Source organism: Apodemus sylvaticus, chromosome 22 (assembly GCF_947179515.1).
Source record: "Apodemus sylvaticus chromosome 22, mApoSyl1.1, whole genome shotgun sequence".
NCBI classification, from domain to species: domain Eukaryota; kingdom Metazoa; phylum Chordata; class Mammalia; order Rodentia; family Muridae; genus Apodemus; species Apodemus sylvaticus.
This window is the reverse complement of record NC_067493.1, coordinates 7,231,062-7,254,019: the sequence shown is the minus strand read 5'-3', so window position 1 is coordinate 7,254,019 and position 22,958 is coordinate 7,231,062. Positions and strand designations below refer to the sequence as shown.

At 40.7% G+C, this 22,958-nt stretch overlaps 1 protein-coding gene across 1 annotated transcript in view; it reads left to right on the top strand.

The window, feature by feature from the left end:
* LOC127673250 (zinc finger protein 420-like) overlaps nt 1–22,958 on the top strand; it is a gene marked incomplete at both ends in the record, with an annotated part of 115,798 nt that overhangs the window by 74,800 nt on the left and 18,040 nt on the right. Inside the window, 2 exon segments of the mRNA XM_052168840.1 lie at nt 14,180–14,188; nt 15,876–16,205. Coding sequence (XP_052024800.1) covers nt 14,180–14,188; nt 15,876–16,205 — 339 coding nt within the window.

Genomic DNA, 22,958 nt, shown 5'->3' with positions numbered 1-22,958 from the left:
GAGGACTGGTGCAGTCTTTTTGGAGTCCTGTGTGCTTCTGAAATGTTCATGAACAGCTCTTTCTTCAGCTTAGGAAAGTTTTCCTCTATTATTTTGTTGAAGATATTTATGGGCCCTTCATTTTGAGAGTCTTCACTTTCCTTGATACCTGCAATCCTTAGATTTGGTCTTCTCATTGTGTCCTGGATTTCCTGAATGATTTGGGTTAGGAGCATTTTGCATTTTGAAATTTTTGACTGTTTTAGTTTCCTCTTTAAGAACTTTTACCTGCTTACCTGTGTTCTCCTGTATTTCTTTTGTGGTTTTGTTTTTACAATATTATTGAATTAGATATGTGCTATATTTATATTTCAAATGTTGTCCCCTATCCTCATTTCCCATCCAAAAATCTCTTATCCTGTCCTTTCTTCTCTGCTCAATAATCCACCCACTCCCACTTTCCTTCCACTCAGGGGCTTATTCCCTTCAGAGGTCCAATGGCCACTCCTCTCATTGAGGTCTTAAAATGCAGTCTTCTGCTATATATGTAGCTAGAGGCATGGGTCCCTCTATGTGTACACCTTGGATGGTAGTTTAGTCCCTTGGAGCTCTGAGGACATTGGTTGGTTAATATCGTTTTTCTTCATATGGGCTGCAAACCCCTTCATCTCCTTGGTCCCTTTCTCTAGATCCTCCATTGGGGACCCTGTGCTCAGTCCAATGGCTGGATGAGAGCATCTGCCTCTGTATTTGTCAGGCTTTGGAAGAACCTCTCAAGAGACAGACATATCAGGCTTCTGTCAGCAAGTACTTCTTGGCATCCACAATAGTGTCTGTGTTTGGTGACTGTGTATGGAGTGGATCCCCAGGTGGGGCAATCTCTGGATGGTCTTTCTCTTAGTCTCTGTTCAACAACATGTCTCTGAATCTCCTCCCATGGGTATTTTGATTCCCATTCTAAGAATGCCTTACAAGAACTTGGCAATTTCATCAGGTCCTATTTCTTTATTCTTGAACTAACAGAATTAGCTATTAGTGTTCTCTTCAGGAAATTTCCTGTATATTTTGGGTTAGAAGTTTTATACATTTTGAATTTGCATAGACAATTTTGTCACACTCTTCTATGGTATCTTCTATATCTGAGATTCTCCCTTTTTTTCTCTTTTATATTTTGTTGGTGATGTTTACATCTGCAATTCCTGATCTGTTACCTAGGTTTTTCATTCCCATGTTTGCCTCTATTTGTATTTGTTTTATTGTTTTTACATTCGATATTTAGGTTTTGGATAGCTTCATTCATTTCCTTCACCTGTTTCATTGAGTTTTGATTGTGTTTCCTGCATTCCTTTAAGCGATTTATTTGTTTCCTGTTGAAGTGATTCTACCTGTGTACCTTTGTTTTCCTGTATTTCTTTTGGTGAGTTATTTATATCCTCCTTAAAGGACTCTGTTATCTTCATGAGATAGGACTCTTGGGTCAGTTACCCAGTTGCCTTTGTGCAGAGGAACTCCTGGGATGTCTTCAGGCTATGGTGTCTTCAGGAGAATGGACTCGCTGGCAATCTGTACCAGCAGAAGTTGCAAGCTGGAAATCTGTGAGGAAGAAGGAAAACATTTCTCTAAACCAAGTGCAGAGACCTGAAAGATTACTCAATCCTCTTTACTTAGAAAAATATAGAAGTTTCTCTTCACATAATAACCATGATGTTGAAAACACATGACAGGAATGGCCTGCCCCCAAGATTGTCATCTCTATATCGGCTGACGTTTCAGAACACTTGTCAGACTCCCTCAGGATAACACCTTGGAATATTACCGGGACTAACCATGCTGGCCATGCTCACATTGCTGCTGTACTTTGGTGAGATATGATCGGGGGCAGTGGACACATATGTCTGTATTAGAACCTACTCAACAGCCAGGTTTAATTTCACATGGACACCCTAGGGATTTCCCTCTGTCTTTCTATGGGAAAATGGTCTAAGGGAAAGTTTTCTTCCAGGTCTTATTGTGGAACACAGGATGACAGGATAGGCAGGTGAGTGTCTCCAGCCATCTCAGTGTTTGTTCCTTTACTGTGATGAGAAAAGACTCTAATTTACTGTGTAGTGAGCCAATTTGTCATAGTGGTGATGTGGGAAGCGTTAAAGCTCTAATATCTTGCTCTAGGGGAGGTTTCTGTGTTAAGATCTGGTGTCTGAAGGAAGATGTCCTGGGACTCAACCTTTGATTTCTTCACAGGACACCTGATGCCAGCCTCCAGCGGAGCAAGCAGAACCAGTTCTGCAGACCTGTTTCCGGCCTTTGGGGGAAGGGTCTTCCCTCACCTATTTATTTATTTGGAGACCCCCAGAAAACTTTGAGGCTTGAGCAGAAAATCTTGTCTTGACTCCATGTTTCTCCTGTCACCTTGTTCCTATGTCATTTTGAGATTCTGACTGAGGAAAAACCTGTTTTCTGACCTTTTATCTTATTTCTGCAAATTAAAACAACAGATTTTCCCATACTTTGACATAATTTACTCAAATTCTTTCATTCTTTGTGAACTCAGACAATGAGAACATTCAGAAAGCATGAACAATTAAGAAGCAGGTGAGAAAGAAATTTCCAAATTAATAGATAGGCACAAAGAGTCTTCTTCTTTCAGGGAGAGTGAGCCTCTATGCACAACAATTTAGTGCTAGAAAATTTTGGCGTGACTTTAATTCTCTGACTTCTTTATACAGAAACCCTACCCTCACACCACCAAGGTCACACAGTTGAAAATCTCATCAGGATGCTTTTAGCTGCCTTGGTTCTTGTGACTCTAGTGATGCTGCTGTTAGAGGCTTGGATCTTCTAGAAAGTGGAACAAGATTCAACCAGGAGATAAACAAGAAAGACTACTAGGCTCCACACCTGAACAGACAACTGAAACGTGTCGAGCGATCCCATACATGTGTGTAAAACCTGGGTGTTCCTTAAGGTTTTATACTCAGAGAAGGTCAATGAAATAATCATATTCTGAGTGTGGGGAATTACGGGGATTACATTCAGGAGGATTTGTCTTGTTCCTCTCTGCTCCTCTCCCCACACTTCACTGTGAATATTTGCTCACTTCTTCTCTTTTGAACACCAGGTGTTATGCATGTTCTAAAACTTTCCGTCACCTTCAAATAACATTTCCTCTAAATTTCCTGAGTCAATATTGTTCATCATGAGCCTTTACCTTTATCACTGAGAAAGAGAACATAGTTGAAACAGAACACATATTGTGAAAATCCTGATTACAGATTGAACAAGTTTTTTGAAGATGATGCCCTTGAACTTTCTGAAATTTTCTTTAGCTTCAATGTGCATTACTAGAACTATCTGATGAGTGCTTTTCAAAATAACATATTTGCCTACAAATCAATGACTGTATTCAGAACTAAAGAGCTTGCATACAATTGCTTTGATTTTTAATGTTACCACAACTTTGAAATATAGAATATTATAATCTTTGTATTTAAAAAAACTTGTACATGAGAACAAGACATACTGACAACAACCATACCCACAGTTAGTACATCTCCTAAAACTTCAGAGAAAGTTAGGACAATTATTCTGAAGCTGTGCACTTTTGACATCATTTTGCACTAGCACTCATGAAACACCATTTTATTAAACAAGGTGTCCACTCCATATTTGCTAATCATTATGTGCATTACTTCAAATGATCTCATAATTTCAAGTTAAAGTCATATGTGGGTGGTTCTATGTTATGGACAGTTTAAAGGTGTATTCCACCACTGCTTGGTTGTCCATGTTCTTTTTAAATATGGCAGGATGTAGACCAACACTGAGAGCCACCTGAGACCTGAGAACACATGGCAACTGCTAAGTGCAAAACCTGCTCTTGCCGTCCTACTGTTTTGTTGAAAAGGAAGGGATTCGAGAGGGGTTTAGAAGGGTGGGAATTTCAGCAGCCAAGCCATTAGCTCAGTGGCTAAACTTTTTGCCCATATTTTTTATTGACTGTGTTTGCAGTTATCACTGTAAAGCATAATGTCGCCCAGTGTTATTTAATATTCCCTCTGATAAAGGAGTCCAAGCCCCGGATCCAGAGGTGGCTGCGTTGAAGTAACTTGCTGTAATTTCTAAATGTCGCCTGCAATCTTTGTTCTCAAAGTGGAGTTGTTTGAGTAGCACACATGTAGTGTGTGATGTTTATTAACTTGAGTGTTTTGAGACAGGATCCTGCTGTTTAGTCTAGGGCTGCCCTAGAACTCACTACGTCTTCTAGGTTGGCTGGAGCTCACTGCAGTCTCCTGGTAGACAAGTGCCCAGTGATGTGTGTATGGTTTTGGCAGTGTATATGTGCCTCACCTGGCTAGGCTGATGCTTTTAAAGATGCTCTTCAGAGCCTGGGGAGGTATGAGGTGTGTTCTGACCTCAGAGTAGGTAATAAATTGATCAGTAACTACTAATTAATATCAAGGACATTTACTGCCATTCTTTAAAAAACATAATAATTAGCCAGGCATGGTGGCGCACGCCTGTAATCCCAGAACCTGGGAGGCAGAGGCAGGCAGATTTCTGAGTTTGAGGCCAACCTAGTCTACAGAGTGAGTTCCAGGCCAGCCAGGACTACACAGAGAAACCCTGTCTCAAAAAACAAAAAACCAAAAACCAAAAAAAAAAAAAATAACAAACAAACAAACAAAAAAAAACATAATAATTTTTTTAGGTGCAGTGTGTCTGTGAGCTTGGGAAAGCTGATGTTGGGAGTCATACGTACTCTTCTGTTGTATGTGAACTGGGCCCCATGATGACGTAATGATATTTCCCATCTGGGAAATCTGCCTATGCGGATAACTCACTTTCTACTTTCATTGGGGGCTGGAAAGAAGATTTTGATATTATGAAAAAGAGGACTAGGAAGGCAGATGAGTGAAAAGATAGAACCTGGTTTCGCATAGCACAACAAACAATTCCTTTGACACGATCCTGAGACTAACCCTAACTCTGACATTTCTTCTTTGTAAAACAGGGAAACTTTTGATTCAGGGAAACCATGAAGAATAATGGTGGCCATCTTGAACCTAATCCTGAGCCTATCCCTGTGACTTATTCTAAATCTCTAATCTTATCTTATCTCTGTAATTTCCTAAGCATCTTTACCATAACAACCATTGTTCTGATCATAACCATAACCCTCTAATCCCCTAGGGGTGTTTCTAAATCATACATTTTAAATTGAGAAACCGTTTCTTACTCTTGATCTTTAGAGATGTTCTGACCCACCTTTGATCTAGACTAGAGATGATTTTTCAACCTATATATGGAAAGGTCATTTTTGTTTTTTGTATTTGTACTACTTTATTTTACAAAACAAAAGAGGTTTGTTTAACTTTGCTTTTTCAAAACTCGCATCAGAAGTAATTATTTCCTAAGTATTCCCTGTAAGATCCTGCAACGTGAAATTAATCAGTTCTTGATATATTTAACTTCCCTTGGCTGACAGCCTTCATCAGGACATTCTATTAATTACCCTTTCTATATACAGAGAAAGATTCATTTTCTCTATGATTTGAGACAGGCTTATCTAGAAATTCTATACTAATCTAACTGTGTGTTTTTTTCTCTAATTTCCCACTGATGAAAATTGTCTGGATAATAATAGTGTTCGACAACGATTGCCTTACATATCTCGCTTTTCATCTGAGGTTGTCTATTACCTATCATCTGTTTAAGGGAGCTTCAGTTTCCCTAATCCAAGCATTTAGCCATAAACAAACCTCCTGGTTTGTTTGTTTGTTTGTTTGTTTGTTTGTTTGTTTTGCGACAGATTTTCTCTATAGCCCTGGCTGTCCTAGAACTCACTTTGTAGGCCAGGCTCTTATTCCTGTGTTACAGTTTTCTGTCTAGATTTATAGAGTGTTGGCTGAGTGTGGTCTCTTTCACTGACCTCTTTGATACGTTCAGGAGAGATTGCTGGTTATTGTTGACTGCTAGGACAGCAGGTGGGAAGCAAGAGATCATGTTTTCAATCCACAAGGGGACATAGTCAGGAGAGAGGTAAATCTGCCAGCATTTCTCCATGTCAGAGCTACGTTCATCTGAAGGAGCCTCAGTTGAGGGTGTGCTCTCATCAGAATGGCCGTTGTTGTGTCTGTGTGAGGTAGTGTTCATGATTCTGAATGTGACAATATTCATAATCAAGTGGGCCTGAGCTGGATGAGAGAGCGACCGAAGCATGGGACAACGCCCAAGCAGGAGAGCAAGCCAGGAGACAAAGCTTGTCCATGTTTTTACCTTCAGTTTGTAGCTCCAGTTTCATAAAACAGGCCTGAACAGACACAAAAAGTTTGAAGATAATCCCATGCATCCTATCACATCACCAAAGACTTCGGCTGGGTTTGATATAATAAGAGAAGTCCCACATCAACATGGATACCGAACAACACCCTACTCCATGATTACTTGGACAAGGATGAATTAAAGAAAAAACTATTAGAATTTTGTGTAAATGATTGCAAAGCAAATCCAAATCTTTGACACACAACGGACGCAGTGCTAATAAGAAAACTCGTAGCTCTGATTATTTGTAATTCCCACAAAAAACATGGATTAGGTGAATCTTCTCCCACTGAATGCAGACAATGCCGTCCTCTAATGCATATGTGACTAGGATCCTGCACAAGCCCAAGTGTGCTCTTTGCTGCATGGCTTAGACTCTGTGAGCTCCCAGGGGTCTGGGTTACTGATACTGTTGGTCTTCTTAAGTTATTGGAATCCCTACAGCTCCTTCCATTCTTCTTCTAACTCTTCCATAGGGATCCATGGCCTGAGTGCAATGATTGGCTGTGAGTATCTGCGTCTGTCTCAGTTGCTGTCAGAGCCTCTCAGAGGACAACCATGCTAGGCTCCTGTCTGCAAGAACATAGGGTTTCTTCCCTTCTCAAATGGCTGTCTCCCAATATAGATTTTTGAATTGAAAAAAAGAATTGAAAACAGTTTATGATAAAATTGAAGATTTTCGTGGAAAATATTTCTGATAATATAGAAGAGATATATAGAAAAAAGTTTAAAATTTAAAATTTTCATTTAAAGTTAAAGAGTAAAATGATATACATAAAACTTTGCTATATTATTTCAAAAATAAAATAGAACCTTTTATGTTTGAATTAAAGTTTTACATGGAAAATATTTCTGATAAAATTATAGACAATTTTAGAAAAATGTATGTTAAAATTGAAGATTATGGAAAATTTTAAATAGATAAAATAATGGTAGGCATCCACCTTCAATTAACTTAGAAAGCTTTTTTATATCTACCACTTTATAAAATTGCTATGGAAATATTAAATTTTAACGTGTTTGTCTACATATTCTTGAATTTTATTAGAAATATTTTTACCTAAATCTTCAATCATACCTGGAAAGGTTTGTAATTCCACTTTCAGTCAACATAGAATTATTTTATACCTATCATTTTATCTGTATAATCTCCATTATAGTGTTCAATTTTAACATGTTTTTCTTTATATTTTTTCAAATGTATCAGAAACATTTTCCATGTCAATCATCGAGTTTATCAGAAAATGTTTACAATTCCAATGTAGTGTTCACAATGAGACAGACCTATGCTTTTCACAATCAGAAAATGGGGGCTTCAGGCCCACCAGACCTTGACGTTGGTGGTGACTCAATACTGACACTTTGAGCAGCCTGTACAAACCTGTTTTTTGTTATGAGCATGTACCAAGTAGCTGGTTGTACATCACAGTTGTCTCCTTTGTTATAGTTTGGAGACAGGTTTCTAAACAAACCTGATGAAGGAACATGGGAATCCTAACATCCTAGTCTCTAACCACCCTGCTTAGCATCCTATCTGTGGGGTGTGTTTAAGGCCGTCCTCCTTCAGCTAAATGCTACTCACTGTCACTATTTCCTAAGCTCGGTAAGACCTTTCCTTCACCAAATCCAACCTTCTACACCTCAGTTTAATATTGCAGTGCTCCCCAACACATGAGAGGAATTTAAATATTCCGCAAAATTAACTGCAGGTGGATCTTACACCTTGGTGTTAACTGCTAAGGGCAGAACTTGTAGAAGATTTCAGAGAAACCAGGGCTGTCCAATTTTTTCATCCTGCCCATGACATTTCTTTAAGCAAGCCCCTGGTCCTAGTATTTTGAGCAGATTCAGCCCTGATAGTGAAGTTATTCAGAGGTCACGGCCTGATCTAGCAAGGGAGGAGCACCACAAGGGACCTCACAGGTGCAAACATCTGGCTACACCTGGCCGACGCTTCCCATGCAGCTCTAGGGAGGACCAACCACCACTGCTCCCACTGCTCATATGTCTGCTCCTCCTCACTATGGGCAGTGACTCTGTGCTCAACATGTCTCAAAAACGGAGCTTACTATAGACATTTACATGAATAAATTATGAAACTCAAAGCTAAATGGAACTAGAAAAAGGCCCAGTGCTAGGATTATTTTCCATGTAAATCTCCAATTTTATCAAAATTTTCTAATTCTCTCTTTATTTAATTTAGAAATATTTTTATTTCTATCATCTTAGAAGCATCCCTTTCCTTGTAAATCTTCAACTTTCACACCTTTTTCTATGTATTTCTTCAATTTTATCAGGAATATATTCCATGAAAATCTTCCCTTTCATCCCAAATTTTTCTATGTCCTTGATCATTCAGTAAAAATAAAATTATCTACATTTTTTAACATTATTTTCTAAAAATTTCTTCAAGTTTAACGCAATTTTCAATATATTACTTTAATTTTATCAGAAATGTTTTACATGTAAACCCTCAATTTTATCAGAAAATGTTTCTAGTTTATTTTTCAATCATTATAGGAATTTTTATGTCTATTGTTTATCTGTATTATTTTTCAATTAAAACCTTCACTATTTCAAGTTCTACTTCATTTGTTTCACAAATATTTTCAGTGAATGTTTCTACTACCTTTTTCAATTAGTTTAGAAAGAGTTTATATGTCTAATAATATTTTATCTGTATTATCTTTTCTGATATCTTCAATTATAATACATTTCCTATATATTACTTCAATTGTATTAGAAATATTTTCCATCAAAATCTTCAATTTTATCAAAAATTTTTTCTAGGTTCTTGGACAATGTTCTAGGTATATTTTCTATGTTTACTATTTTACTATTGTTATTTTCCAATTAATTCTTCAATTTGAACACACACATATATCTTCAATATCACTACAGATATAAGACAAAAGATAAACTTTAATTTTATCAGAAAATATTTCTATTTAATTTTTCAATTATTTAGAGATGTTTTTATGTACACAACATTATCTGAATAATTTCCAGTGAAAATCTTCAATTTAACACTACTTTTCTATATATTGTTTTAATTATATCAGAAAAAATTTCCTTGAAAATCTTGAATTTTATGAGAAAATGTTTCTAGGTGCTTGATTTAGTAAAGATAATTTATCTTTTTACCATTATTATTTTCCAACAGATTTTTCAATTTTAACACATTATTTTTCAATTTATTTTTAAAATTGATTTTGCCTACACATTTAGTTCTCTTTGTCAACTTTTTATGTCTATTTATTTTCAATGCCAAATCTCAATTCAAAATAAATTTTCTGTATATTTCTTCAATTTTATAGGAAATATTTTCCATGAAAGCCATCAATTTGGTTAGAAATTTTTTACATGGTTTGTCAGGCAGTTTTGATGTATTATCTATGTTTACACTTTCATGTGTATTATTTTACATCAAATTCTTCAATTTTAACACACATATTTATATATTTCTTCAAATTCACTGAAAATGTCACATTGGCATCACTGTCAGTCACTCGGAGACTGCTAGCCCTGCCCCTGACATCAAGCCAACCCCGCCCCTCCCCCATCTATCTCAGCCCCAGGCGGGAGCCATGTTAGATTCCCTGACTGTCACCCAGCAACCGCTGGCCGCGCCCCCTGATGTCACCCGCGCCCCATCCCCCTCGCTGTGACCCTACATCTCAGCCCCTGGCGGGCGCCACATTGGCGTCCCTGTCTGTCACCCAGCAACCGCTGGCCCCACCCCTGTTGTCACCGCAGCGCCCGCCCTGCATCCAGCCTCCTGGAATGTCATCATTTCCTGTCTTCTATTTTATGAATGAAAGTGGGCTGGGAGTTTGAATGTGTGTGTTGGTCAGAGGTCTGGCAGAGGCGGGAAGGAGGTGAGTGAGCGCATTTAGCGACTGCTGCGATTGCTGAGCTTCCTGGGCTCTGAGCTGCTGGGCCTGGAATTGTGGAACTGGACCGCATTCATGTGCACATCTGGATGAAGATTGTGCTCCTTGCTGTGGGTGTCTATGAGCTCTCAAGTCACGCCCTGCTATCCTCCTGTAGTCTCCACAGAAGCAGTCTGTGAGTTTGGAGAGGCCGGGCAAGGCGCAGACTTCCCGCTCTGGAAAGTTTGCAGCATGGCAGAGTGCAAACCCTCTCTGTGCTCCTCCAGGTGGGCACAGTGGCCTACTAGAACGACCCTCCTGTGGGAACAGAAGCCAAGCCTGGCCGCCCTGGATTGCTGGGCTGTGCGCCCGGCCCTGGCTTCTGGCTGTGAGCTGGTGAGATAGGTAGGGAATTAACAGGCCAATAAATTGCATCCTGATCCTTAATGCGACAGGCCTTGCTGAGAAAAGACAAAGACCTGGTAGAGTTTACAGAGGTCTGGGCTGGCGCTTTCCCAAGGAACATAAATAATCAGGTTGGAGCTGGCTGGGGTCAAGGGCTGTAGGTTGGGCGGGGCTAGGTCCCAGGGTAACTTTTTTTTTTTTTTTAGTTTTGTTAATTATTTCTGTAGTAGTATTTTTTTTTTATTGCTTTACTTTAGTTGCTTAGTGTTTCAATTATTGTGCAGTAAAGGGACTTTTCCCCAATCTCTTTGGTATTTTGCATGCTTTTACATTAACTCTGGCTATATATTTATAATAACTCTGGCTATTCTTACACAGGCACCTTCTTTAGTTTAGGAAATTTTCATTTGGGATTTTATTGGAAATGTGTTCTAGACATTTATGCTGATTGATCTTCTTCACTCTTGCCCTCACCTTCTCTTTCTGAGGTGTTCCCTGTGGGTGTGCAGCTTGAATGCTTCTCTGTGTCCTGCTCTGAGATCTGCTGTTGTGTGCTGTGAGGGAACCTCAGGGAAACGCTGAAATCAAGACATGGTGAGTACACAATATCTGCCCACAATGGGGAGGAACATGCAGCTGAGCAGTGGGACCTGGAGTGGTGGGTCCTCTATGGGGTTGGATCAGAAGCATCAGCCAGATGTGACTTCCTGTGAGGTTTCTAGTGGTGCTATTTACTTCATAGTTCAGGCCATAATCTCTGAATAATAATAAGATTCATATTGTTCTTCTTTTTACTAGCTTAATAGTATTCCATTTTGTATATGAACCACATATTCTGTATCCAAATTTTGGTTGGCGGCCTTATTGATTTTTTTTCAGTATCCAGCTGTTATAAGTAAAACTGATATGAACTTAGTGGAACACATGCTACACTGGGTAGATGTCCTAAGAACATATCCTAAGTGTAACATGTCCTCCTACTAAATCTTAAATTCATGGAAGGAGTAGGCAATGTGTTTCCTAGTCCCAAGAAGGAACTTTAAATAAAACCTGCTGCAAATATGGACTAAGTGAGGCAGAGTCCATCACCTTAGAAGCCAAACTTAAGAGGATCTTTTATATGGTGTGGCTTCTGAAAACTGATAGATGATAAATTCGAGTTCCTGGATTCTTCCTGTATGGTTTCAATTTGGCACGATTCCAGCCAACTTTTGGCAGAGTCAGAGCGATGGGAAGACTCCATGAGAGTTCATTGCAGTGAAATTTTGAGGATGATTCTTGAGTTGCACTTTGCGACCACAGCTTGTTGAGATAACTAAGGCATTGGTAAATCAGCCATGGAGAGATATATACAAGGAGAGGATGTACCCAAGCTGTTACAAGAGGTGACCTTCAAGATTTTGCCTTGTGTGTCAGAAGAGACTTTAGATGTTTGAACAGTGTAGGAGCTCCTGCAGACTGTTAGGATCCCTGAAGAAAGACTGAATGCATTTTCATCACAGTATGAACATTTGCCCATAGTGTCAAGGGTCAGGATGCAGTTGATTGAAACAAAAAGCTTCTAGATAGGATGATGACTTTGGCTGCTTGTCTGTCCTGTCTGGCTTTCTTTGTGAAACTTGTGAAAGATCTTCTGGTAGGAGCCATTCCAGATACCTTCCAGGATAGTGTTTATAGAATGAAAATTTTATTTTTTCTCCCTTTTTTTTTGCTTTTCCAATAATTTATATATTCATTGTCACCCTTATCACTATCTGCATTATATGTCCCTTGCTATGGCAGAGTCCCTCCCCCAGTCCCCTCTGTTTTTCTTTGAGAGGTTGTGGGGGCCCCAGGTATCCCAAAAATTGGTGCATCAATTCTATTGTGAGTTAAGTGCATCCTCTCTCACTGAGGCCAGACATGGCATCCCAGTTAAGGAAACAGATTCAAAAGATATCCCACCCCCACAGCTATAGGGAAAGCCCTTGCTACAGTTGTTATTAGACGACTTTCTGAGCCTCTGAGCTGCAGATCTGCTATATATGTGCCAGGGGCCTTAGTCCGTCCTGTGTATGCTATTTGGTTTGTGGCTTAGTCTCTGAATGTCCCCAAGGGTGCTTCTTACTTGAGTCTCTTGGTCTTCCTGTAGAGTTCCTATCCTCCTCAGGGATTACAATCTTTTCAACAAATCTTCCATAATAGTCCCCAAGGTCCATGCAATGCTCGATTCCGGATCTCTGCAGCTTTTTCAGTCAGCTGCTTGGTGGATCCTCTCAATGGACAATTGCTCAAGGATTCAGTATGGGAGCATAACAGAGTGTCGTTAATAATGTCATGGATTGGTGCTTGTCCATAGAATGGCACACAAGTGGGGCAAATTTTCATTGGCCATTTCTTCAGTCTCTGCTCCAGATTTCACAAACCATTTCTATTCGAGGGAAACATTGTGTCCTTGGTGTGTTCTGTGTTGTGGTTGAAACTGACCCTTCAGCTTTCTTCTCATGCTCCCAAACCTTTACTATAATCTCTTTCATTAAATTATATAAAATACAATAGATACATTTGCTATTCAATAATAATCTATTTATTAGTCTGGTTGATTTATATTTTTAAATTTATTTTATTTTTTGCTTTTCTTTTCCAAAACATATTTCTCTGTGAAGTTTGTCTGTCCTTAATGTAGGAAGAGAAACCACAAAAGACACATGTCTTGTGCTTGTAATATAAGCATATTTTTGTGTGGATTTTCCTCCACATCTTTAGTGTTGAAATTTGGCCAAATATATAGACTATATTCTATTTCTCAGAATGGCATATATTCATGACATCAATTTTATCTGAGCATTCAGGTTCATTAAGTTTCAAATGAATGCTGTTCTTTCTCAGTCTTGTGTGTGTTCTCAAATGTTTGAATAAATGGTAATATTTTGCCTGTGTGCATGAATATGAATACCATCTTTGTCTCATCTTCAGTGTTGTCAGAGGATAGCCTCGGAACTCCTGATCTTGAAGTAATGAGTAGCTGTTGGTCCCCCATGTGTTTAGGAGGAAATTTCCACCATTATGTGGAAGACCAGCAGGTGCTTTCCAATGCTGAGCTCTCTCTCCTACCCTAAGTTGCTTATTTATGATCAAAATTTATATTACTATTATTTTCATCTGTCCATTTGTAACAACTTAAGCATGTATTCTCTTTTAGTAAAATTTTATTAATGTTATAGATTAAACTGTTACACTTCCTGTTTCTGCCAGATGAATTCAGATGTGCAGTGAATGTATAATTCTTTGCAGGAACTTTAGTAAAGAACTATGATTTCTATATCACTTTTATTTCCTTGTTGATTTTTATATGGATTGAGGGTTTTCAAATATAACTTTTAATCTCCTAGAACACGTTACAAAGGTCATGCCAGTGTCAAGTTATTAGACATACACCTGCCTGTGCCTCTGTGATTAAAGACATGAGCAAATACACCCAGCTTGCCCATCATATTTGTAGTTAGTAAATGTTCATACAATTTTTCAGGTGTGTTCTCAGTACTGTGGATCTGTTTCCCCTGCATGTCCCTCTCAGTTGGCATTTCTCTAGCAAGGCTGTATCCTATTCAAAGTGTTCAAAGGTGACAGAGGTGTAACTTATAATTAAAGATCCTTCTAAAATGATACAGTGATTATAAATTTTGAATCAGAAAATAAGCAGAACAAGCACAAGAATTATGTGAATATATCTTTGAGAAAGCATATATTTATTTTCCGGTGATGTTAATATCATGCTTTGTGTTGTACACATGTATGGGATTTTTAGGATGCAGTGTCTTTTGATGATGTTCATGTGAAATTCACTGAGGAAGAGTGCAATTTGCTGGATCCTTCCCAGAAGAGTCTCTACAAAAATGTGATGTTTGAAACCTACTTGAACCTCAAAGCTGTAGGTAAGACTGCTATATTTTTTTTCAGAAGGAAAAAAATGTTTGTGGGTTATTGATGATCTTCTATTATTTTAACTGTATGAAAATTGAGCTGAATAATTTAGTTTCACTGAATTTTCACTGTAACTTTCACAGTAGAGTTAAAATTCACATTATCTTTAATTTTGCTTATTTTCCAATAGTATATCATTCATTTTCTTTTACTGTGTTTTAGGCTATAATTGGGAAGACCATCATCTTGAAGAACATTTTCAAAGTAGTAGAAAACATGAAAGGTAATTTTCATGTGCAAGCTTATACAAAATTGTCTCTGAGGAAATTTTAATATCTTATGGAATCTCCAGTTAAAAGCAAGACTATAAAATAACAGTCCTTTAGGTGTAGCTATGATTATAATATTCTTACAAAACCATGTACCTCAAGATCCAATATCTGGCTAGTGTATCCATTTGATAAATAGCTCCATTAGAGCTATGCTGTGGACCTGACATTCTGTATAGCCTCAAAGTATTTAGAAATTGCATAATGAATAATGATAAATCTATATCCAAAACATTCTAATAAGCAGTTAGTCCATAGAAAGTTTGGTGATACTCATATTCTTGTAGTAATATGGTTAAGTTTGGTGAGAGAGCATTATGAGTATCAAGAATGTTGTTGTGGAGAAACATTAGACTATATTGCACATGGTATGAGAAGCAAAAATTCAAATAGTGTGAATGCAATGTGTAAAATTTTCATTTACCATTCTTTTTTATTAGGTATATCGTGTGTCACAATGGATAAAAATGATGTGAGCATAGGCATATTGAAAGAAGAAACATAAAATATTTTGTTCTAAATCAATAAGATACATAGTATTCTGACTTTGATAGAAATAAGGAATGTGAAAGATATTTGCAATTAGTTGGTTTTCTATTTTTACAGGGTATATCCCAAAACTCATAGTTTAGAAAACCTTTATGGGTATTAAGAATTTGAAAATTCTTCTGTGTGTCCTGGTTAATAGTCAAAAATGTTGTAATTCACACGAGTGGAGAAAATATGAATACAATCAGTGTTATAAAGATCAAAGTTGTTCTTTCTTCAGATAGCTAAAATACATCATATAAAAAGAGGTTGTTATAAATATGAGCCATGCAATAACTATCACAGGGGTCTTGAACTACTCATGATGAGGGAGAACACCATGAACATATAAATTGCTAAAACCTTAAGACCAGCTGCTTCTATACCATTAGACAAATTGCAAACATAATTCATATTGATTACATGATTGATCAGAGTTATGAATGTGGTAAAGATTTCACATGTGCTAATTATCGTTGCAGGCATGTAAGAAGATATACTGGAGTGAAACTCTATGAGTGGAATATATGTGGTAAAGCCTTTACAAGATTCGGAAATCTCCAATGTCATAAATCAACACATACTGGAGAGAAACCTTATGAATGTAAACAATGTGGTAAAGCCTTTGCACAGTGCAGTACTCTCCAAAGACATAAAAGAACACATACTGGAGAGAAACCTTATGAGTGCAATCAATGTGGTAAAGCCTTTGCACAGCAAAGTAATCTCCAATATCATAAAAGAACACATACTGGAGAGAAACCTTATGAATGTAATCAATGTGGTAAAGCCTTTGCAAGACCCAGTCATCTCCAAAGACATAAAAGAACACACACCGGACAGAAAACTTATTAATGTAATCAATGTGGTAAAGTGTTTTCACCATGGATAAGTCCCCAAATTCTGTGTCCTGGAGAGAAAATTAATGAATATGATCATGAATTAACTGGGAGTTAGCAGGGTATCACAGTAGGATATGATAGACATGGGTGCTTGGGATTATTTCCACTCTGGAGATTTTTTTTTTATGCTTTTGCAAAGATGTTTGCTGCCTTCGTCTGAAGAGTTTCCTTGAGGTTAAGGTAAAGCTGTTTACATTAATTGTATTGACAAAGTAAGTCACGAAAATCACTGCATAGAATTTGGCATGAAAATTTTTAACAAACATAGAAACTAAGAAAGGAACAATAAAAAAAGAAAGGTTCAAAATACAAGGCTTTATCAGGAAGTTGAATGAAGTTTAATCGTCTGATCAAGGATATTCAATGGCATTAAAGGAATGGTTACATTAGGACAAGATTACATTCAGCTAAACATATGGCTTTGCAGTTGTATGAAAGGGAACTGTATCATGTTAGGAATTATTATTACCTGGATACTGTTTTGATGTAGACACATGAAGATACAATTATGTGTCAAATTGCCAAGAGATAGACTTGGATTCTGGGTTCTGAGTTTAAAATATAAGCAGAAAAGCTTAGTTCCACAGGAAGTGGACACATCAGAACCGGAAGTGACCATTTGAAGAACAGGAAGTATCCATGCCACACCCAGAACTGGTTGTGATGTCACAGGCAGGGACTGGCCCTAACAGAAAGTGAGTGTATATCACAGGAATTGTCTCAAGTTTTAGAGAAAGTGCCCATGCTATGACCGGAAGTGAACGTCACTGTCACAGGAAGTGGCTGTGGCTTGATATGAAGTAACTGTAACATAATAGGAAGTGTTGTTACACCACAGGAAGTGGCGCTAATGACTTTAATGTCCTTTCTTATATCTAATAACATATTCTGAGCTGCCAGTTCAGCTTCCTGGGCTGACATTCACAAAAGAACAGACATGGAATGCAGTCACTGATAAGTGGATATTAGCTCAGAAGCTCTGAATACCCAAGACACAATTCACATATCAAATGATTCCCAAGAAGAAGGAAGGAGAGGTCCCTGGTCCTGGAAAGGCTTGATGCAGCATTGTAGGGGAGTACCAGGACAGGGAAGTAGGAGGGGGTTTGATCTGAGAATGGGCAGAGGGAAGAGTGCTTATGGGACTTTTGGGGAGGGGGGAATTGGGAAACAGAAAATCATTTGTAATTTAAACAAAGAATATAGAAAATAAAAAAATTTTTAAAAGAAAACAAAAAAAGGTCTCACCTTCCCCTTACATAGCTTTGAATCTTCTACCCCAAAGGCAACAAGATGTGCTGATGTGGGTGTTCCTCTGCCCCGCCCCCTGCCCCGCCCCCTCCCCCCCCCCGTAAAAAGGCAACACATACCAACCAAGTAGAGCATCTTTGCGGTAATCCATGGCCTCTATCCTGCAGAAGTGCTCAATCAAATCTACGAGTGAATACAACCTGACATTAAAAGGCCACTTCTTCCAAGTAAGCGAACTGTCAGGTGAGCCACGCTGGACGGAATCGTGGCATTGTGGAAGGACGAGTTAGTGTAGTCATGACAGGAGCGCCTGGAGCCATGCGTAGCCTGGAGGAGAGTGTGACCAGAGGCCCTGAGCCCAGAGTAACTACGCACCACACAGCACAGGATGCTCCGGGCTGTCCCGGGCTGCCCGTGCTCATGAAAGTGCACAGAGAGAACCTCAAGAAGGAAGTGGATGTGTGAGGTGAGGTGCAGCGCTACAAGGTGCCCTCGAGTTGTACAAGGCAGCACCCAAGCTGCAGGAGACCAGCCTCAGAGCGCTAAGGTCTTGGGAAGAGGAAAGGGGGTGAGGAGCATCAGAAGGCACCGTTCACAGTCGAAGCCCTCTGTGTCCTCATCTTTCCCAAATGCAAATGTCACTGAAGGGGTGCCCTGGCATAGAACCACACACTCACAACGTCTTGTTCTCAGAGCACAATCCAGGGCACCCCTGGGTGACAAACTTCACATAGGACAGTCAGTTAGAGTACTTGGGGATCCAGCCATCTAAGAAAACATTTGCCCGAGAATATGGGGCACCACACCCACCATCTTTTGACAGAAAGTGAATATTCCCATCTGCAGAAAATGGACAGCAATACCCATCAGATGCTTCACTGTGTATGAGTTGTCATGGTTGTGGTGTTGTATCACAACAATAGAAACATCACCTAACACCTGAAACAACAGAATTCATGCCCCAGAGTTGTACACAGCCAAGATGTCTGTCCACAGAGCCAGGCCTCTGTGAGGCTGCTGGGAGAGCCTCCTTCCTTGTTCTCTCGGATGTCAGTCCTCAGCAGACAAATCAGTCCTCTCTGCCTCCATCATCAAATGGCATTCTCCCTTTGTCTCAGTGTCCAAATTTCTCTCTTAGATGAACACCAGTCATCAGCTTGCCAAATATGACCAACCCCAGAGGATCTCATCTTAGCTTGATTATATCAGTAAAGATCCTTATTCCAACCTAGAAGAGCACAGGCTCTTCAGGCAGATATCAATGCAGACAGACACTGCTCAGTACACCATATTCCTCTGCTGTCAAAAGATGTCCGGTACCGTTAGTATGAATAACATGTCCCCCAAATTCTCAGCCATTTGAATACTTGGATCCCTACTTAGTGGCCCTACTTGGCCAGGTATAGATGTGAGGTTGCTAGAGGAAATATGTCACTGGGAGTAGGTTTTAAGAGTTTAAAACCTTGCACCATGACACATTTTCTGTCTCTTTGCTTAGAATGAGATGTGAGCTCTCGGCCATTCCTGCTGAGGCACGATGGTGATGGACTCTCATCCCCGTGAAACAATAAGCCAAATAAACCCTTCCTTCTATGAGTTGCCATGGTTGTGGTGTTTTATCACAAAAACAGAAATGTACCTAATACGTCAGGTATCCAGAAACCAAACCCCAGCCCCAGACCTACCTCTGACCGCCTGCCTGGGTCCCCTCAGTCACTCTACTCTGAGAGGGGACAGCTTGGATTTGATTCCCAAGTCCTTGCCAGCTGCAATGCTGCCAAATAAAAAGCAATTAAAAATCAGCACAAACTCACAATTTTAACAATATAAATAGAAATAAATGTAGATAGGCGCGTGGCCTTGTAGGCAGCCATGTGTCTCCCAGCTCTGTTCTCTGGGAAGCCCTGGAAGCCGTGCGACCCTGGCATCAATAAGCAAGCTCGGGCCTGCATCCCGCTTTCTAAACATTCTCTAATGGGAGGCAGGGCTCTTTAGAGCAGCAACTAAGTCAGGGTTCCAAAACCTGGTCTCTCGCAGAAACGGGGATCCTTACAGCAGTGACCGGTTCCAGGGACAGAGCATGAATCTAGGGTTTTCTGTGATGCCTGAATATAAACAATACTGTAAAAATAAAAAGGTTAGCGCCATGCTGGTTCAAAAGGTCACAGGCACCAACTGAATGATGCCTCAGTAACTCTAGCAAGAACGACTGGAACAAAGTAAACATCTATTCAGCCAGAATCCACAGAATAAATGTCATTTTTATTACGTATCGTTTGTCCATGCTTTTTATTGTGTTATGTACTTATGAGCCTGTAATGATAAGAATAACTAAGTGAAATAATAAATAAGCGGGAGAAGGCAGTTCCTTCCAGAATTACAACTAATAAAGGCAGAAGAATGAGGTAAAGAGAAAATCACACTTATGCAAACATTGCTGTAGCAGGCAGCACGGCTGACGGATTAGCTAAAATTAGTGGGTGAAGGTCCAAGGAACAACTGGGCATTTGTCTAATGTCAGAAGTATCCACTCCTCCAAACACTTATTAATTTTAGAGAAGAAATTATAGCTCTACAGCATGGTACTGAATGGCATTGCCTCCTCCTTGTGATCAAGGGTGACATCACCAGTAATTACACACGCGGGCTTCATGGTCCCGACACTGTTCCAAGGAGGACGGCGTCAGTGTTGTGGAGATGTGCCCAAAATGTATTATTTTAATATCATCATAAGGAAACACTCAGAGTGACAGGGTCTAGTGGGCTGACCAGGCCTTTCCGCCTACCATAGTGATGGAGACAAGGAAAACCTGATGCAGGCTGGGACCAAAGAAGACCCAACAACTAAGTGCAATGCACAAGCTTGAGCAAGAAAGGATGTCTGTTCAAATCAGGCTGAGGTCGGTTAGCAATATGGCACCATTAACGCCTTAGCTTTCAAAGTCATAGAAAGTCAGGCATCTTAAGCACCAGGCTGCGGCCGAATCCCACCTGTAAATGAACATTACGGGGGCTGGAAAAGTTTCTATCAAAATTCACAAGGACTGAAAACTGACTCAAAGTGAAATCTGTAGTGAGCCCAAGTTGATCCTGGTGGAGCTCACTTGTGCTACATCATGTGACTTCCCCGCAGCCTTGGTTCTGATGGAGGGACGTGGGATGTGACCCACCACACCACACACCGCCAATGAACGCAGCCTGCAGCATGTCTGCTGTGAGCAGAGACCCCTGCGTGCTGTGAACAGCAGTGTTCTCGAGCGCATAGCGCACTCTGTGTACTTACAGAAACAGAATGGTTTGATTACGGAAAACAAAGGCCTTGCGTGTTGTCGTTCACTCACTCTTCAGCGCCTAAGAATCAAATCAGCGTATCTTTTGGATTGTGTTACATTACGAATGTTTGGTTTTTAAAAATTATTCTTGGAGTTGCTACCTTGGGTGACATAAAATATTGTGAAGCGGATTCTGGGTTAGAATTTCCAACAGTTTCTCGAATAGTCCTCAACAGACTTCTGCTGGTTTTGTGCTATGTGTTTGTGTGAAGCAGCAGCCTCAGCATTGGCGATCATTAAATCAAAATATCGATCGATTCTGAGAAACACTGAAGGCGCTCTGTGTCTTGCTGCATCAAATATTCCACCAAGACCTAATTCTTTCTGTGAAAACTTACAAGCTCATCCACCCCATTAGTATGCAAATTTGCTACTGTCTGTAATAAATGATAAAATATGCATATTAAAAAATCATTTTTAAACAAATTTATCATTCATTGTTAGGAAATGGTTGATTTATATACTATATGCCCAGGACCATGTAACAATTTCCCTGATGGAAAGAGGTTATAAGTGGGAAAGCTTAAAAATCCGTGATAGCCCGCTAGCCACAATCAAAAGAAGCAAGATGCATGGAGTATGTGCCACATGTTTGCAATACACATGTAGCAGGATGCATAATGTATGTATACATAGGTATGTTACATGCATCTGCAGACATGTTACCAGGCTACAAGAGCTTGGGAACTTTGGAAGTGAGCAGAGCTGGCAGGGATAGGGCGGGGTCAGGAAGTGGGGAAAGAGAGGGAAAATGGTCCTTCTTTTCTGCTTCAGGCACCTCACTGAGGCACAGATCCGATTTTCACACAAGGATTACTACATTACATTTTTCACTACAGGCAGCTGTCCCTGTCAAATAAATAATCATCACCTTACATTTATATATCACCTTTCATCCCACAGCCCCTTTCCTAGAGCTAGGACCAGCCTGGGAACAGCCTCATGCCCTCTCAGGAAAGGGAGGGGCAAGAAGGCTGGAGCGGCCTGCACAGAGGGAGGCAGCTGGGTCGGCCCCTTTGGGTTCCATGAAAGCAAGGCTGGAGCCCAGCAAAGAGAAGAACCCAGACACCAGGAGAGCAGCCTGCCTGCCATGTAGTGTGCCACGGTGCTGTGAAAGGTGCAGGCAAGGGAGCATACAGAAGCAGTTAGGGCTGGACTGTAGCCAGGGCTGGACCCCTGCAGCCAGGGCTGAGACCCTACAGCCAGGGTTGGGCCCCTGCAGCCAGGGCTGGACCCCTGCTGCCAGGGCTGGGCCCCAGGGCTGAGACCCTACAGCCAGGACTGGGCCCCTGCATCCAGGGCTGAGACCCTACAGCCAGGGCTGGGCCCCCCCCTGCAGCCAGGGCTGGGCCCCTGCAGCCAGGGCTGGGACCCTGAAGTCAGGGCTGGGACCCTGCAGCCAGTGCTGGGCCCCTACAGCCAGGACTGGACCCCTGGAGCCAGAGCTGGGCCCCTGCAGCCAGAGCTGGGCTCCGATAGCAAGGACTACCCCATGCCCAGAAGCCAGGGCTGCACCAAGCCAGCAACAGCAGGCAGATGATGGCTCTCAGGCTCTGCTAATTGGGACTGGACAGGCCGCACCTCTGTGCAATGGCCTTAATTCAAAGACATGTACGTCAGAGGGAATCCTGGGAGCTCCCCTAGAAGACAGCTTTGAGCACCAAACCTTGTTATTCACCTGCTAGCCAAGTAGGCCAGGGGGGAAGCCATGAGCTCTACTAGTGGCTGTCACAGGTCCCCTTGTGAGCGGGGTGACCGCCCTGTATCAGCCTCAGGCAGCTGCCTATTCAAAGCAGTGGCTTCCAGTGAGGCACTGTTCCCACAAAAGGACACAGTGGAGCCAGGCTGGAGCTACAGATGAGGGCCCTGACCCAGAGGATGCATCCAGACCACGAGTCTTGTGCTGCATAAGCACTCAGACACCAGGCCAAATCCCACAGGCAGGCCAACCTCTGCTCAAAACACAGGGGCGGGCCTGCACCACCATCCTGAAAGCCAGACAAGAATTAGGGGCAGGGGCAGTGGGGCAGCAGGAGCAACAGAAAGGGAGGCCGCGGGTGATGGGGGCCACGCCCAGATTCCTCAGAGACAAAGGGGTCCTGGTGGAAGAGGGCGCGGGGGGGGGGGGGCGAACGG